Genomic DNA, 18,500 nt, shown 5'->3' with positions numbered 1-18,500 from the left:
GCGCTTCAGTAAGCATTGTCCTTTGGATCATGACACCCTTAATCAAGTCATTGCCACAGCTCGGGTCGAGCTGCATTTGGTTATTGAAAGTATCGGTGTCAGTTGCAGTGTTCGGAGATTAAGTGGTGTAATTCAGCCGCGGTTTATTTGCTCATGTCAACTAATTCCAGCGCTGTATACTAACACCAGAAAGAAATATAAATAGTCTGAACTGTCTTGTGGGACATTGTCTACAGAGACTGTGGGTGGCTTCAGGATCTACCAGCCAGCTGTCAACTAGACACCTCTGGGATGCTGCAATAGAGGAAAATACAGTGTACGCTCGGGAACACTTTCACATAGAGATGGCTGGGTGAGCAGTTAAACAGGTTTCCTTCTGCTGTCATAAATAGGGAGGCTGAGCCACGAACAGGTCTGCAACTAAAGCTTCCAAATACTCAGAGAGCCACATTTAGCATAATCGCAGCCTGCTGTACCATTCTCAACTCAGCACCCTAAAGACCAATTAAAACAGCAGCCGCAGGTGCTTATTGGCTGCTGAACTCTGACCCTGGACCAAGGCTAGTTGTAGTCTTGACCTGGTTCCCACAGGGGCCAGACGTACAGCAAGCAATACTTTTATAGGTGTCCGTGGGGGTCCATGTATGCATGGAAACATATGGGCAGTATGTTCTTTATCAGATCTAATATAAGCTACGCTTTTGTTATGGGTAAGCTACCTATTAAAATTCGTAGCGGGTTAAATCACATGAGAACATTCAGAACATACTGAACTTGCTACACATTCATCAACATATTTTACAGCTTACCTTGACAGTGTGTGAGATTCATCCGTTTAAAACCTTTGGGACACTCCACTTGTCCATTTGCAATCACCGCATATGCTGCAAACAGAAAGAGAAAGCACAGCTTTAGAAGAGCAAAAAGATCTGTGAGCGCCGATCCTTTCTGTCACAAAGCATCGCATCCATCGCGCAGGCAGAAGAGGAGGGGACCATATAACTTACAGATGTGAGCATCTTGGCAAGAGGAAAAATTGAGGGGACCCACAGCTGGGCCCCGTGGGGACTCCAGAGTGAGTGTATGGAAATGGATACCCATCAACCACGTTTATAAGACAGCACTGCCATCCAGCAGAATGTAAGGATAACACTCGACGTCATTTATAATTATATTACCTATAACTCTCCTCAACCCCAAGGGACACGTGAAGGAAGTGCTTACATCATAAATATGTTGAGGAAGCCTACGTGACAGACCTGACCTTTATCACCAACCGCAGCGCGAATCTACTTAAACAAGAGACTAATGCCCCGAAATCCCCCCATAGCAATGGAAATCATATGCTGTGTGCTTCAGGTGTGTACATTAGAGGTTCACAGAAGTGCTGCAGTAAATAACCCAGCGTGGCCATAGTGACAGAGGCCTGAAAACATTATGTCATTACTCATTCGGCACGCAGTCAAGCACCCACGTGCTGAATTAATGTACAGAGAGGTCAATGTGACTATCACGTGGGCGAGAAAAAAGTCTGTTTGTGTGTGTCTGTATCTGAGTGTTTGACAGAGAGAAAGAGAGAGAGAGAGAGAGAGAGAGAGAGAGAGAGAGAGAGAGAGACAGAGAGAGAGAGAGAGAGAGAGAGAGAGAGAGAGGGTGGTTATTAGTAGCAGATCTTTCCATGACATAAACTGAGATGAAGATTTTTGCTCCATATCATGTTGAAGGGAGATGATCCACCCTCTGATTTTGGAAGGCAAATTATGTGTTTGGGTGAGGAAAGCTTTAAGAATAACGACATGCTTATTAGCATGACGAAACTGTTTCTCACTGTTACAGCCCATTCAGATTACAGTCATAAATCAGACAGTTTAAAGCGATGACAGTCGACCTGTGCTTTATATCGATTCCTAATCCCGATAGTCATGATTCTCTACAGCACATAAACACACTGGAACATTTTTTTGTTTCTTCCAAGATTTCCAAATAAATAATGGTGAAATACGACTTTGCATCCATTTTTACTTGCGTCATCCAATGAGAGTACACGAAAGGAGAAATCATGGCATCCAAAATGTCCCACTCCCAGAAAACAGGAACAAATGACAGTGATGAAAAGCTTTGGGTTCAAACCATGGCCAGAAAAAATACAATTTGTACCAAAGTACCGCACTGCTTTGAACGTGCTGCCACAGCGACGAAGGGTTGAACACAGAGGTTACACTACAGTGAACTACAGCCACAGCCAGCAAAGAAAACACATCTCTTCCCCTGATAGAGTGCGCTGGGAAAGAGAGACAAGTTGCTCTGTCTGTGATCAAAGCTCCACAAAACCACGGTGTTGAGATGTGTGACTGAAAGCGAGGTCTGATGTAAATGACTGATTGCCTAAATGCGGACCAGCAGAACTAGACCAAAGATCTAATCAGCCACCTATGCCAACAGACATAAGCAAACACATACAATGAATCTAATTTATCAAATCAAATGTGTGTTCAGAAGCTCTGTCATTCACTATCGAAGTTGGTTAATGGAAAGAATTAGGTACCATATGGGTTCAGTATGGTCAGAAACTTTCAATATGTACAGGATCCCAATTTAGCAATCCCGTAAATGTCTACCGCCGATACACAACCCAGCAATCGGTCATGAGTTTGTGTCATTTTCCCAGGAGTGACTGGAATGTGTGCCACATGGAGGCTTTGGGAACATGGTCCTGGAAGCTGAGGTATGTTTTGGTCCTGCTGTGACCCATTGGACCAGGCAGGGTCAATGTACCTGAGGGTTGACAAAGCAGAAGTGGGTCAGCATGAAGGGGGCAACGGGAAAAGGGGGAACTGTGTCACAGTGACGCCCCTGTTCCTGTCTGCCCACCTCCTCATCTTCCTCCGCACCCTCCTAATCCCCCTTTCAAAGTTTTCTGAGTAATGAGCTGTTGTGGTAGGGCGGTGTGCACGCCCTCCTGCAGCGACGGGATCAGGGAAAGTCTGGCCTGAGTGACAGCAGGGCGCACATGCCAAGGGAAGCCCAGTAGGGGAGGTCCGGGTGTCTCAATAAAGCTTATTAGCAGGGAGGTGAGGACCTCTGCAGTCAGTAACAACATGAATCTGAGAGACAGCGCGTTTCAAAAACCTTAAAATGGCGTGAGAGAAAAGACTGAGATGTTGTAAAAGTATTCAGCAGCTTTAAAACCTAATTATGAAAGTACCGCACAGACATTAAACGTGACGTGATGTAAAGTTGGCATGTTTCCACATTTACCGGACACATTTCCAGCATGTGTTCATAAAACTTTATTTGCAAATAGGATCTAATTTGGTTGAATGTGCTCAACATTTTTCTCATTTGGCTCCTGGATCTTGAAAGTGCTTGTTATCAGAGTTCAGTTTATTAGATCTTTATTGTTCCCTCGGGGCAATTTGTTTGCAGTCAAGTTTAAAAACCAGATGCTGAAACTCAGCATACAGAGGTTGACAACAGCCCTCTACACGTACAGCACATACTGGTTTCCCTTTGCAGGATGCCTTTATTATAAGATGCAGAGAGTTTTGGCTATTTCATGAATCAATTACATAATTTTAGAGCAAGTTTTGATAAATCTTTGTGTCTGAATCTTAGATTATTGTACCAGCAAATTTAGAACCATGTCTCTTGAACATTCACCTCAAGAAAAGATGATAATTAGCAGAACTAGTTGACGACTTGGCACTGTCATTGTTGTTATTGTACAAAAAGCTAAGAATTACGGCATCTTTAAGAGGATTTAATGACGTGCCTGTTCTCATGCTTGTTTCTACCGTCACTTGTGGAGAAAACATGGAGTTACACAGGCAGTGGCTTGCAAGAGTGAGCTCAAGCTGCGCATCATTAGTGTCACCCTTGGTTACAAAGACTGTAAACCCAGACTGCTCTGTATCCACTGAGGGAACAGACAGAAGCTTCCAATTGTTGTGTATCCATTTAGTCCTGTTTGACAAAAGAATTTGTCACCCCTTACTAATTTATTGTCCGTCTCCACTCAATGGTATCGCGCATTCCACTGGCAACTTTTCACTAATATTTGCTCGAATTTCCTGACCTGAAATTGTAATTCAAATTCCTTGGAGCTTCCTTGATACACAGTGCTGTCCTAAATTCAATCTGCATTAATCCCCTTTTTAAAGTAAAGTTTGCTCCACACTGGGCCCTGCTGAGGGCATTCAAATGAAAGGACAGCTTATGCAAAATGAGAGAGAAAGTAAAAGAGAGAAAAAGGCAGGAGGCTGAGAACGGAGAGAGTTTACGGTCAGATGGGCTCCTCGGCTGTACAGAAATATTCAATTACTAATTTGGTACAATCACTCTGTAGACCACCCGGACCGGGGGCTGTTCTTCTGAGACGACTGAAAGGTCTGGTCCATCAATCACAGGGCTCAGAGCCCTTCACCAGTTTCCCCGGGGATCTGCCTGGGAGGCAACCTCAGTGTTGGCCTTCTTCTATTAGCTGTCTGGAAAACCTGAGAGCGCGTGGGAGACGGATTATGGAGGTAGGAGGGATCGATGCCATCCACAGGACGGGAACAGGAGACCGTGTTTCTTTCCACTCCATTGGGGGCCAATCTATAGGAAAACAACCAACACCAAAACCAAGTCTTCCTCAGGATCCCTTCCAGCTATTTACTTTCTGACATGCCGCCACGGGACAAACTGGTGCCGCCGGCCACGAGAAAACTAGGAGAGAAGAGAGCTCTTTAATCAACGCAGAGAGTTTTGAGTCTTTTGAGTCTCTAAGATGGCAAAGCCATCTCTTCTTGACCTTTGAGCCAATGCTTGATTAGAGCAAACAGCTTAAGGGGAAGTCATTTGCTTTGAAAACAGAAGGTCTCCTTGGCACGCGCCTGCCACATTTGCCGTTCTATCACGGTCCATATCGCATGCCCTGTAAATAATGTGTCCCTGCCAGTGAAGCAAAGGCTAATCAGGTAGGACACATGGGACTAATATGAACATCCTCCCACAGATGCATAGACACAAAAACACTGTGAAAGCTACAATATACTTGCTCAATCATTAACAGTCTTAGCTGTGTTGCTGTATCATATTACTATTACCATCCCACGACAGATGCGAAGCAACCAAAAGGCTATGATTGGGAGATTATTAGATTTTTCTGCAACATTAAGTCTTTACTTAAAACATACTTTTCATTGTTCTTATTCACGAAAGTATGCGTTTACATCTCTGTTTGTAGTTTGACCATTTTGCCTAACGCCCTTCTCCAAGATGCTGATGCCAATGGAAACCGCATCAAACACACATTTAAAACAGACCCACATTCCTCTAAAATCTGCAATTTACTGTGGTATAGTAACCACCTGGGCTGGTTCCAAAAGAAGGCCTGCCATGGTACACTCCCAATAAAAACATGCTTAACTTCACTTGTATCCAATTAAGAAATGCAACACAAATTTCAAATCCATCTGCCTCCAACTGGGATTTATGTCTTGCAGTGGTTGGGTTTGCTCAGCGCTGATTAGCCGCGCCGCTGCCCAGCTAATAGATTCCATCATTCAAGTTGTGAAGGGATAACACTAAGTCAACATCAATGAATCATACGCTGTCAAAGACATGCGACGTCTCTATCCGATCACCATGAGAAGCTGCTGCGGAGCTGTTCCAGTGCTGCAACTGCCTATTTCTGAGGCAAAGTCATTGCATCTCTGGTTTTCATTGGTAATTAACAAGTATTCATGTTTGATCAGCGCTAATAAAAAGTATTAAGCGCAGGCTTTGGCCTCCTCGATGGATGCCAGACTTAATGTCCGGGAAATAGATGGGAGATTTAGGCGAGTATGAGTTCATGTGGGAAGATCTGTGGAGCTCCGTGGGCCCCCTCCTTCTTTGCCTCATCTGACTATATTGATCCAAACCTCATGAAGAATAGTGTCCTCGTTACAGAGAGAAAGAGAGGGGGAGGGGGGGGCAGTGACATCATGACGACCTTGATGACCCAGGTACGTAGAGTTGGAGGAAGCCAAGGCTCCTGTGGGTGTGGTGGTTACTTTAGGCCCCGGGGACATCTCATCTGGCTCCCTGGGAAGCCTCCCAGCCTCACAGACTGGGAGAGTCACAGAGAGGGAGAAGCTGCCCAGCAATGACAGATGGGGAGACAAACGGCTTGTGGAATTCCATTAGCCGTGAAATTCACAGCGAGGGAGGGGCTGCCCGCACAATTATAGAGAGTCATGCCAACAGTGCAGTGTATGGGTCAGACTCAGGCCACAGCAAATGGCCTTCAGTTGGGCGACCTCACACCATCCCCAGAGTTGCACAAACAACACTATCCTGCTGCCTCTTTGCTTTTCAGGGATAAACGAAATTTCGGGACCTGTGCATCCAAACTTCCTCCTCATTCTCATTCTCACTTGACTCAACACCTCACTGGTTAGCTCCCTTACTCGAGGACAGTATTTTTTACCAACTCTACATCAGATTCTCTATCAGAAGTGATAATCCTAGATTGAATCAGTTGGAAATTCAAACAAAAGTGCAGTGTATGCCACCTCATCATCAGAACCAGAGGGATGGAGTTGACTCCAGCCTCTTCTGGTTGATCTGGATCTCATTATGACCCAGGAATCCTCAGCATGTGACTTTTAAAGGCTCTGGCTCCTGAGGGCTTCAACTCCCGCAGTGGCATTCATGCCTCCATAACGTCAGCCCTCCTTCACATACACAACACTTACAAACCCACATAATACCGTCCCTTATTTTCACAACAGGGACATAAAGTCCTTAGTGTATAGCAGTAAACAATAGCCAGCTCTATAATATCTTCAGCTGTACTTTCACAGACTTCACAAAGAGACCCAACCAGACAGCAATACATTTTGAGTCTATATTTGTGTACAGCCTTGTGCTGATTATACTATACGATACTGTATCCTTCACTATGTTGAGTAATATAGTATATAATAGAGATATCTGATGTAAATCCAGGAAGCAAAGACTTACTAAAACAGAAGTGAACATAGTGTGGTCATGTTGGCGTCATCTATAAAATGTAATAAGGGAAATAAAGTAAAATTGCTAAAACAGTGCATGTTTTAACCTGCTATAAACTGACTCTTAGCCTTACACCCCTAAATACAAACTGTGCTTTCATGACATCGTCACATACTTAACAAGAGACACAGGACACTCTTAAAAAGCTATACCGCGAGCCGACAACTGAACCATTCACTATGAAATAAAACGGACAGCAAGGTTTCTCAGGGACTGTTGTTTCCAGGTTATATATCATTCCTGTCAAACGTCAGAAAGCATACATCTCGGCCAGTGAGGGAGGAACGCAGCTGAAACATCTCGCCAAGTGTCTATACTGAGAGCAATAACACTCAGAGGAATTCAAAGCATTTCACTTATTAAAGCTCCTTCCATTACTTCTGGGACATACATGACTTCATTTTGACTTCTTTCTCCCCATCCCTTTCTTCCCTGCCTGCGTGTGACCTGGGACCCCGGGCTTACAGTACGCTGCCCCCCAAAACAACCACCAAAATGAGCGAACGTTTCTGCCACAAAAACTTCAAAGGAGGGAGCAGGGGGAAACATCTGGGAGCCAAAAGAGATCATGCCGGGGACTTAGGAATCTGGCGTGCCGAGGGAGATAGAGAGTGGGAGAGAAAAGAATGGATCGGCATCTATGATAGATGGAGGAGATAGAGAGGGATGACGTCTGCTTCTGATTAAGGTCCAGTCAGACATTAAACAGGGTATGATGACTTTGACAGCCAACCAACATGTGCAGGCATGGCTGTAATATGATTGTGTGTAACGTATGACATGTCCCCAACATGCCACCAAAGCGGCTTCCCAGGAGGTCCTCAATAGTCTGCAAAAGTCCTGCCCTGCATGCAACACGCAGGGCTGTCAGGCCGAGTGAGAGTCTTCATCTACAGTGAAGGGTGTCACCACCCACCCTGCCTGGCGGTGACGGCGTGCAACCGCCCAGCTGCTGTTTCTCAAACCTACCGCAGCTCTGGTCGGGAAGCGGCTGAACTGCGGCTGTTCATTTCCTCTTTCAAGGCCGCGTTAGCTCAATCCGCCTGCAGGGTGGGTGGCACTCCTGCCAGCCTCTCATCTTTATGCTAAATGTGTTTTCATTCACGTCCCAGTTTCGGTTTTATGAAAGCGAAAAACAGCTTAATTCTCACAATCGGAGTGCATGGCCGAGTCACACAGGAGTTTAGGATTCTAATGAAGGCTTCTATGTGCTAATCCTCATCAGTCATCAGTTCTGTTTAGGCCTGTGATAAATGCTGTACAAATCCACCAGGCATAAACAACTGCTGCTGAGGAACATAACTGGGGTCACTGACTAAACACCTTGATATGCAGCTCTATGGAAGTAGAGCCCAGCTGCGTCTTGTTGTTTTGAACCAATGTGAATAAACAGCACATGAATACCAAGAGATCAACATACCAAAGGCACAACAGAAAATAATACCAACAGAATTAGACCAGATTAGAAATAGATTAGATTTAAGTATGAAATGGAACAGAGCGGAACACAAAATTGCTCAGATCGGATGGCTTTAGTCAGGAGGGCTTACCTGGTTTGGTTGGACACTTTTGGCAATTGTTTAGACCCCAGGAGGCTCCCACGCTTCCACAGCAATCATCCTGTTTGGTTAGCCCTGGCAGAGGCTTGCCACACTACAACAACACACATCTGCGTTAAATCTAAGAAATAAATTATGATTATGAGTGTACATATTTGTGCACGCATTCTTGTTTGTGTTCAAATGTCTGCATGTGTTGGCAGGTGCAGGCTTGTTGTCAGTGTGTTCTCCTCAGAGTGTGCATGTGTAGCTATCTGCGAGGACAGAGTGAACCAGACACATCTGAGACTAGTTAGTTGGAGGAGGACACAAGCGCTGAGTCTCCAGAACAAATATAAACCTCCTGGCAAGCCTTTTTAGGCACTTGGCTAATTGTGAAGAGAGATTCCTATCAGACCGTATTGATTTTATTTTGCCAATAGAGGGTTATGAGACTAAAGAGGACATTCTTTTGGAGAAAACAAAACTGGCATGCTGGCAGGAGAAGAGGGGAAACTACCAGCTAAAGCTCCATCTCTGGGGCACTTCTATTGAGGTTCTGAAAAATCATTTTGACTGGAGGCTTTCATTTCAAAGCTCTCTATGAAACCAGAGTAGAGAAAATGGGAGCTGCAGAGCAGCACAAACAAACTTGTTCAAGGAATTATGCTGGCAAAAACAACTCTTCTGCAGATCCTTGTGTTGTTTCAACTGCAAAGCAAAAGGCTATGAGTCAAAGATTATAGCCAAGCAAACATATGCTGTATTAAGCCTCAGATCAGTCAAACTCACGCACTGCCACTTAAGTACTTCCCTTTCCTAACTTCCTCTTCCCTTTGACAAATGTCTGCTGTGACATTCGTACATTATCCCGACCATGCCACCTCTCGTAAATCTGTGGTGCACGTCATACTGTATGCATGGTACCATACACACCATGACTGAAGGCCATGTGCTGTGGCCCACATCGCCACATTTTGAGCCACAAAGAGGACCACATGGGCTGAAATATCTAAGCTCAACCTTTGTCCTTACACATCCTAACTCATAACATGCCTATGTCGGGGGAACCGGTGGAACATGAGATGACATGTGTGTTCGGAGCTCATAAATCCTGGACATGACTTAAATCATGGGCTACAGGCCCACTTCCTGTTTGAGACAGCAGCAATCGAGGAAAGTGATGGGATGGGAGCGTGACTGTGGTAAAACAACACTTTCACTCGCTGTTGTCAACACCTACGATGGGCTAGGACACGCCAGGTGGCTTAACTCAGCGAGTGATGACAGTGTGCATAGGGTGTTTTAATGACTTAACACAATACCTGTCCATCAACTGTCTCTTGAAAGCATCTCCCAACTTGTCCGTTCTGATAGTTGTGCGTTCTGGCATGGTTATTCCCGTTCCCACTGGTGTGTGGGTGCCTGCTGCTATGGTCGTTGGTGGGTTCATGTCCGTTCCCAGGCTGAGAGCGCTGCTGGACAGAGTGAGCCCCATCTGCGGTGGCCGGTCTCTGTCCTGGCTGGACCCGAGCTACTTGGTGGATCTGGACTTCGGCATCTGGAGGGTGCTGAATGTGGACGTTCACCAAGGATGGGTGGAGAGACACTGGAGAAGAAGAGACCCACAGTTTATACCATGTAGAGGATAATTGATAGCAGTGACACTCAATTTACGGCCTCGCCACAGAGGTAGGGGCTAAGCGCTGAATGTATGTGTCTTTTAACTGGCCCCTGGCCTCCTGGCATTTTACAAAAGTGGCCCCCAGCCAAAGCAAGTTGAGTATCCCTCGTTTATAGTTACAATCTTTGGATAATATAAGTGGAAGCATCCCCAGCCAAGGGATAAAAGCTGTATATACACGCTGCAGTCTGCGATCTATCGGCTAACATCCTGCACAGAGTTGTTCAACCCACACTTAGCTTGCTCCACATGGGGAATTCCCGGCAGTGAAGACAGTATTAAGATAGACCAAACAACAACAACAACAACACAAAGACTTTTGAATTCTTTGGTTCAAATCAAATCATCTTAAAGACCAAAAACAGATTTGTTGAGGAACTGAGAAGATGTTGAAAGTGGAGAATGAGCTCTTTTGTCCTCGTCGCAGAAGGGAAGAATCTATCTTCAGGGAGTGCCAGTTTTTTCCCAGAATCCTGAGCCACACTCATGAATCATAGTCGCACAGACAGATGACAAGGAGAGACCGCGGAGAAGACGGAGACGTTATGAAGAGCCCTGTACGTGAAACTGAGTGGTTGTATAACGCATACCGACATGAAGGATCATTTCTTTGTTGTGACATGACAATCCAGACATTGGACTCATGTCATTCAATTATCACGATTCATTTTAATTCAAAAGGGAAGACAGAAGATTTCTGAGGGGAATTTAAAACAATCTAAAACAAAGCCTCTGCTAGTTACTGTTAAAGCGAGATGCTGAGTGAGACGCAATGAGGAAATTGGAAATCAGGAGAAGAGGAAAGTGAGTTAATCTGATTTCAGTCTCATCACTTCATGATGTGGCCTCGCTCTGTTTCTAATAATCACTTCTGTTTGATAAAAGCAGCATTGTGTGTGGACAGGCTTCCACTAAGTCGTCCATTACTTATTATGCTCAAAATAGAAAAGAATAAAAAGGATAAAAGCCCCTATCACACCAGCATTCGAAAAAGTAGCCTTAAAAGAATCCAGTGGGAGGCCAATGGCTGCCATCCCATGTATGTATGGGGATTACCTTGCTGATTGGACAGTGGTAGAGTGTACATGGAGTGGAGGGGAGATTTCGGTCCCCGGTGGCTGGCATCCTTGTGCCTGTGAGGGGTGGGTCTGGCAGGAGGCGGGGCTGGCAGGTGACAGAACTTCCCTGTTGAGTTTGATGGACACCAGCACAGGTTCCTGCCGATGCATCGGCCTCCACTAAGACAAGGTATCTGACAGAAGACTGCAGAGAGGACGGAGAGAGAAACACAGGGGCGGGTGATTCAGAGGTAAAGAGAAAAAGATGAAGTGAAAGATTCGTTAGCATACACAACACGCCACATTTAATTACACAGATTTATGCATCCCCATGCACAAGGCTCCGGTAATAAGGAACAGAAAGGGTATTTCTAATAGGAAGGGCATGTGCTGAGGCTTCATGTGGACGGGCTTTGTTTGCACATTTTAATGCTGTTTTCAACTTCGTCCTGAAGTCCTCCTGCTGCACCTCCTTCATTGGCATGTTTTGCCTCGCATCAGTAACTCCTGTGCATGGTGATGAGTTATGATTCATCCTGTAATAATTCTGAGAAAATACTGCATGGATATCTGTATGAAAAAATTGCTTGGCCGGCAGCAGGAAAACAACATGAATTTCCCAATCATATCTTGGACAAAATTTCCAAGAAGGGCAACTGGCTCTAGGAAACATAAATAAATTGAATTACAAAACATGCTCAGTCTACAGCTCGATTTATAGTTTGCAATTTACCGTGGGTAGAGAAAGAGAGAAAAGGCCAGCACTGGCCAGATGGTGTTTGACAGCACTGCTTTCACTGGCCTTATCTTTTGGCATACAGGACGGGTGCCAGCCCGACCTGCTCCTATCTATAGATTCGCTCTGATCTGACCTCCCCTAACTCAAAACATCAAAGACTATCAAAAGGGGGAAAAGAATCTATCCAACCGAGACAAATAAGAAAAAGGAAAATCTTGGATGGTCGGATGAAGGATGAAAAAAAGTGAAGCACTGCACCTTTCTGGCTCAGCAGCACCACAAACAGGACTACTTTGCCAGGCAGCTGGACATACGGACGGCCCACCCATATGAGATGAAAGACGACCGCTGGTGATGGATACATGCAGTGAACTGCATCCTCTCTGTCTCACTGAGACAGACAGTAACACGCTAGCAGGGTGCAAATAGGGAACAGAGAGAGACGTAGGGAGAGAGCTCCCTGGCTCATAGCATCAACAAGAGTGAGACTGAAGGAGGGAGGATGGAACAGATTGAAAACAGAGAAGATGGAGAGAGAGAGAGAGAGAGAGAGAGGGAGGAGGGAATAAGGAAGAAGCAATGTGAGACAAAAAACAGGAAAAAAACAGACAGAAAGAGAGGTCTAGATTTGGTGTCCAAACACACAGGAAGTCCTCCAGTGATTAGACATGCTGGCTAAATGATCAGTTCAAGTAGGCTATTAAATCATCTCAATGTGGGATGCAGGCCTGGACTAGTCTGTGTCAGGCCAGTCCCACACCGGCATGGGGCAGGAACTATTCTTAGACAACAACCTACTGTCGACTCTGCATACCGGGCTCCCTGTCTGCCTATGTGTCTGTCCATTTAACAACCTCTAACAAGCAAAAAGACACACACCAAGTGCGCACACACACACTTCTCACTCAATAAACAGACTTCTACCAAATCTAATGTCAGGCTTTAAAGTAAGCGTTGTACACGGGGTGCGTATCAAGGGAGCCTGTTATAATTATCCAGCCAGATTTTACTGCATCGCGTAGCGAACATAACAACAGCATGAGACAACTGTTTGCTGTCCGACTTGACATTCCTCGACGAATACGCACGCCCGAGCAATAACAGGATGCTAGCCTAAATGGAAATCTCTTTTTAATGCGCTCTTTAACGCACGCGTTTGCATAATGAAGGGAGATTTCTAGAGAGTGAAATTGGGGCATTAAAACAAACCCGCTGCTCAGGAAGACGTGGAGGTGCCAGGAATGTAATCGTGGGGGAAGGCCTCTGCCAGGAGGCTGAAGTGTTTGGAATATCTACTCCATGTTCTAAAACCCCATTAATGGGCACATGAATCTGCAACATCAACCTGTTTATAAATGCAAAAGTCAGCTATAGGTCTAGTGCGCTGAAGTGCAGGTTGGTTGCATGTTTGGCTGTCTGTTTGAGTTTGCATTTAAGTGAATGAGAGGACTTGTATGTGTGCAGTATGTGCACCCTCTAATCCACAAGTAGTCATTATTTTGAGCCTTAGCTGGTTAAAACTGATGAGAAAACTAAGAAACATGCCGGGGTACGACCCTACCCTTGGCATTGACCGACCCTTCCCTTCCCATGGACACTCCTGTGTGAATTTGGAGCAAAGCCCCCCGGATAAATGGAAGGTTTAATGTAATCCCTATAAAATCCTGTTCATGCTGCTACTCTTTCTCTCTTTCTGCCTCTCTTTCTCCTCTTTCATTCGTTCCTGCTCTCCCAGGGAGCACGTAAAATGGTTAACGGCAGGGCCGACCGCGAGGTGTAAACCGCAAAGAGATGGGGCTAAGTGTTGGGAGCGTGGGACCACCAGCTCCACGTGTGTGTGTGTGTGTGTGTGTGTGTGTGTGTGTGTGTGTGTGTGTGTGTGTGTGTGCGAGGGGGAGATTAGCCCCCTATTACAGGGCTCGCTTTTAATCTGGTCTACCCCCATCTCTCCCACTTTCCCCTCTCGCTTTCTCTTTGACAGTGAGAGTTTGTAACGTAGCTCTCAGCTTTAATCTCCACCACTCTGCCTCCACTTTGAGGTCGGCATTCAGAACAGACAGCATGCCACTGGGAACCCATTTTTGTCAAGCTCACCCCATAAAAGAAAAAACGAGACAGTCGGGTGGAGACACAAGGGAAGTGTGTGAGAATCAGAAAGCGAGCAAGAGAGGCAGTGACAGAGGGGAGAGGAGAAGAAGATGGATGACAAGCAGACAAGAAAGATAGGGGTTAATGACAATCAGAGGCCCAAGAGTTGACACTCACAGAGTCGGAAGCCCTGGTTCTTTGGCGGCTGCGGCTGCGGCTGCTGCTGCTGCTGCGAGTTCTCGCTGTAGACCGTGGTGACGTCCCCCTTCTCACAGCTGTTGTAGCAGCGCCCAGCGCTGCACACCCGGCGGCACAGCATGGGCGTGAAGACGATCTTAATGCGGTCCAAGTTGGAGGTGAGGTTGGCCCCTGAAAGACACACACACACCTGGGTGAGGAGGAGCAGCGACAGAGACGGGCTGGAGACGAGCTGCATCCTTCCTCCTTCAGCCTCACTGTGACACACTCCCAGTCTGGGCGAAAGGGAGGTTTATAAGTGTGCGAGGGTGTGTGCTGACGACTGGGCAGCTGAATGAGCGATGTGCCACAGGCCAGCAAATGAGGGGAAAGAATACTATTAAGTATCGGGCCAACCTCCAAAGCCCTTCATCTTTAGGAGAAGGTGTTTTGGATGTGTGTATGTATGAAGGAGACAAAGAGAGCTTGAGTGCAAGTTAACATTGTGTAATGTTGGGAAGCCGTTCAACAGCCGTTGCTGTGGTACACGGCTAAAAACAAGCTTGAACAGCAGACAGCTGTTGGATGCTGCATGCTGGACGTCGGATCGGAGGAAGATGAAGTAGTGAAGGGAGAATAAAGAATTAGGAAAGACAAGATCACATTTCTTTTTGTTGTGGGTAGAGGTGCCAGGGTTCAGCGCCTGTCATGTCAGAGAGGTGACAGGGCAGATTCCCAAACATATCAAAGCATCCACACACACTCACACACACACACGCTCACACACCGTATGCAGCTTTTCTATCAAATGTCTGTCTGTCTGGCGTGATGCAGACCATAGAAGGGGGGTGGGGTGGGTGGACAGTGGGAGAAGGGAAGTGCAGCCTGGGGCGCTGCCAATTTTCTTTCTTGTGGTTAATGTTCCATTCAACGATGACACCATACATGTGTACGTGTGTAAGCTAGCCTCTGTTAATGGAGCCAGAATGGTCGTGTTTGTTTTGACATGGCTAGGGAGATCGGAAAAGTTAAGTATGCATGTAAAGTGAGAGCAAATACAAGTTTTGTGGTATTCATTTCACAGTGTAAGAGACATGTTTTTGTTCTCACCTGCTGGTGATAATGCATTGTTGAACTGCCCGGGCAGCTGGCTGTCGCTGCTAGGCCTGTGAGTGTTGCGATGCCCATTTCTGTGTCCATGCCAGGTCCTGTGTTCGCTGCCGTGGCCGTTAGCGTGGCCGTTGCCATTTGGTAGAGCGTTGGACGTTATAGGCCCGGAGGATGATGGATAACGTTTCACAGTGCGGGAGGTCCCAGTCTGCTGAGGGGAGGAGTCAGGGGGTCCCCGTCTCACTTGGGTCCTGTCATTCACATCACCACAAGACCATAAACATATGACGTTAATATCCCTCACATATATATTCACTCGCTAAGAAACACCCATCAGCAACGTAACACATCACTGTGAAATCCATTTAAGTGTGTCCAGTGTGTGCAGCAGAAAATAATATTCCTGCGAGACAAACGTGCTGTCTTAGGTCATAGCTTTGCCTAATTGATTTTATGAGAGACAAGTCATTTTGTTTTTAATCATATTAATAATACCGTATCATTTTTTAAGCACATAGGGTTTCTCAACTGACATCGGCTGTTAAGTCACAGAGCCGTCACCCTCCCTAATTAATGAAAAGATTCTGTTTGACATTGAAGACATTTTGCAAGAGAAGATTTTTCATCACTGATTAACAAAAAAGATAAAGGACCAGGCAACCAAAGGGAATAAGACTCACAGGTTGCAGTTTGTGTGTGGCTGATCAGTTTGCCTCAGAGAAAAGTGTGTGATTAAACACATTAGATCTTTCCGTCAGGACTACAAAACCTGTCCATCACCCACTGTGTCTGCTTGACTAGATTATGAACTCCCTGTTCTGTCTGATTGTGGCCGACCAGGGAGTAACATCCTGAGTGTTGCACCGGGCTGGAGGAAGTATTAAAACTAGGGTCGAAGAACAAAGCTTTTCCAGGCCTGAGAGGGGCACTTTTCTTTTTGATTTGGGTCAATTAACCTAGCCTGTGTTGCACGACCTGGAAACTGAGCTCATGTGAGCGACCTGGGGGAGGCGCGTGCCTCTCAGACAGACAGGCAGACGGGCCTTCCTTGGCTTGTAAGAAAGCTTGGGGAGTGCTGGGATTCAACCCCGCAAAAGACATCTGGATCCCACTGATCTGCCCAGACAGACAGTCAGCAGAGCAAGACAAAGATGAACCGTGTCGGGGAGATCAGAGGAACAGTTCTACAAAGCGCACCTGTGGCCCTGTAAAGTTGAGGCTGTAATCAAATCCCCAAATGAGGATATAAACCATGCATTAACATGTATTACATGTGATTTTTAGCCACACACCCTGTATTTGCACACTAAATCAGCTCTGTCGAGCAGACGCACAACGATAATCAGGCAAATAAACACACGTGTGCACGCTGCACAAAGATTAATACGTGTACACACCCTCTCCCAGCTGTGCTAGATATAGCACAAGCCTATGCATGTCCCTTTACTCATAAACCACATTCCGCATGAAAAGGGGAAAAAGGAGAGACAAACATTTGATAGTAGTCTCTCACGTCATCTTTTTTGAAAGACAACAGGCAGCAACTATAGCTGACATCTGCTGACCCAGATCCTGAATCTCCAGGGCGGGTCCCGGGGACAGGATGTGACACGGGGGAAACAAGAGGTGCTGGTATCAAGGTGGTAAGGACTTACAGGAGGTGGCTGACCCCAGCTACACCGTCCACTCCAGATGATCGGGTTTTTCCATCCCTAACAGCGACACCTGGCCTGCAAGCATATCCTGCTTCACTTCCTAGGCCTAGCCAGATGTTGCTCTTTCAGTCTCTCTCACTGTCAATGGCAAAGTGACTTCCTCCTCATCATGAGCTCACCGCTGCCCTCCCTGCCTGCAGATCAGGGGGCGGTGAGGGCAAGCTCACTCACTCTGCACCTTTGATGTCATCATTAGGAACTTCAAGGCCTCCGCGATCCAAGCAGCAACCATTCCCCCGCCTTGTTCTGGGCGACTTGAAAGCAATCTTGAAGACCTCTGCCAAGATTACATGGAACATGGTTTCAACATCGGATGGGGAAAGTGTTTTGGGTATAAAATGATGGCCATATAGTTTTAATTAAATCATTGACGGCGATGACAAGAGATCTGCTGAATGAGCATATGGTGCAAAGACAGAATTAAGGCCAATACAATAAATTATTGGGAGAAATATATGGAATTAAAAAAATGTGTCTGTCATATAACCTTCAGATCTATCTCTCGAAATGTCCAAAATGTTGAACAATTACTTAAATGAAATACATTAGAAATGACCAAATAAAAATCATTATGAACACATGTTGCAATAATGAGGCCAAGCCATTTAGACACTTAGATTACATTAGGGAGATTCACTTGCATACGATGTGATACTTAACTGGGTCTCGTACATGACATGAATTATTTCATGTTCAGAACATGTGCTCAATGATTACATTGAAAGAGAAGCAATCAGTTCTTTTACACCGATTAGTCTCAGTCCACACACTTGATCAAAGCGTTTGTGTCTGATAGCAGCGGAGGCCTCCAACTAAGACATAAAACCATTGGCGCTGTCCACCTCCACTCATCATCACTCACGTACGGAAAGCAGTTAGAACCAAACCTCGTCGCATTTGAGTAAATTACAAATCATAGCGAGGGCCAAGAGTCCACACTGTGCATGAAACAACTGTAAAGCGTCCAATGTGTTTTGCAAAAGTATTATTTGGCACTCAGTTGCTACGAATGTTTGAACTCATCGCGGCAACAAGACATGAACATTCACGCTCATGAAGGCATGACAGGCAGCATCGTGGCGGTCCCAGCCGACCTCCTGACCCAGATGAGCTGGAGAGGAGCACAAACAGCTCACAGTCAAGCCAGGACCAAGAACTGGAGGATAGTCAAAAGGGCTACAAACCCTCTGATCTCTGGGCTTCTGCTGATGCTGAACTACACTGCCACTGGGGCTATGAAAACACCACTTCCCATCATCCCCGTGGTGACTGTCTTCTTTCTTATGTAGACAACGAAATTGTGGATTTATCTGATGATCCTGTTCACTTAAAAGATTCACACAGGCCCAG

The 18,500-nt window shown here is 45.9% G+C and overlaps 1 protein-coding gene across 1 annotated transcript in view; it reads right to left on the bottom strand.

Annotated features, from left to right (window-relative positions):
- Nucleotides 1–18,500, bottom strand: part of LOC306706966 (latent-transforming growth factor beta-binding protein 2-like) — a gene marked incomplete at its 5' end in the record, with an annotated part of 75,328 nt that overhangs the window by 32,347 nt on the left and 24,481 nt on the right. The window contains 6 exons of the mRNA XM_079174227.1: nt 810–884; nt 8,592–8,694; nt 9,905–10,188; nt 11,320–11,526; nt 14,326–14,517; nt 15,436–15,686. Of these exons, the coding sequence (XP_079030353.1) occupies nt 810–884; nt 8,592–8,694; nt 9,905–10,188; nt 11,320–11,526; nt 14,326–14,517; nt 15,436–15,686 (1,112 nt within the window). The remainder of the gene's footprint in view (nt 1–809; nt 885–8,591; nt 8,695–9,904; nt 10,189–11,319; nt 11,527–14,325; nt 14,518–15,435; nt 15,687–18,500) is intronic.

The sequence above is a fragment of the Pholis gunnellus genome (genome assembly GCF_910591455.1).
Source record: "Pholis gunnellus genome assembly, chromosome: 15".
In the NCBI taxonomy this organism is placed as follows: domain Eukaryota; kingdom Metazoa; phylum Chordata; class Actinopteri; order Perciformes; family Pholidae; genus Pholis; species Pholis gunnellus.
This window is presented reverse-complemented; position numbering and strand designations above follow the sequence as displayed.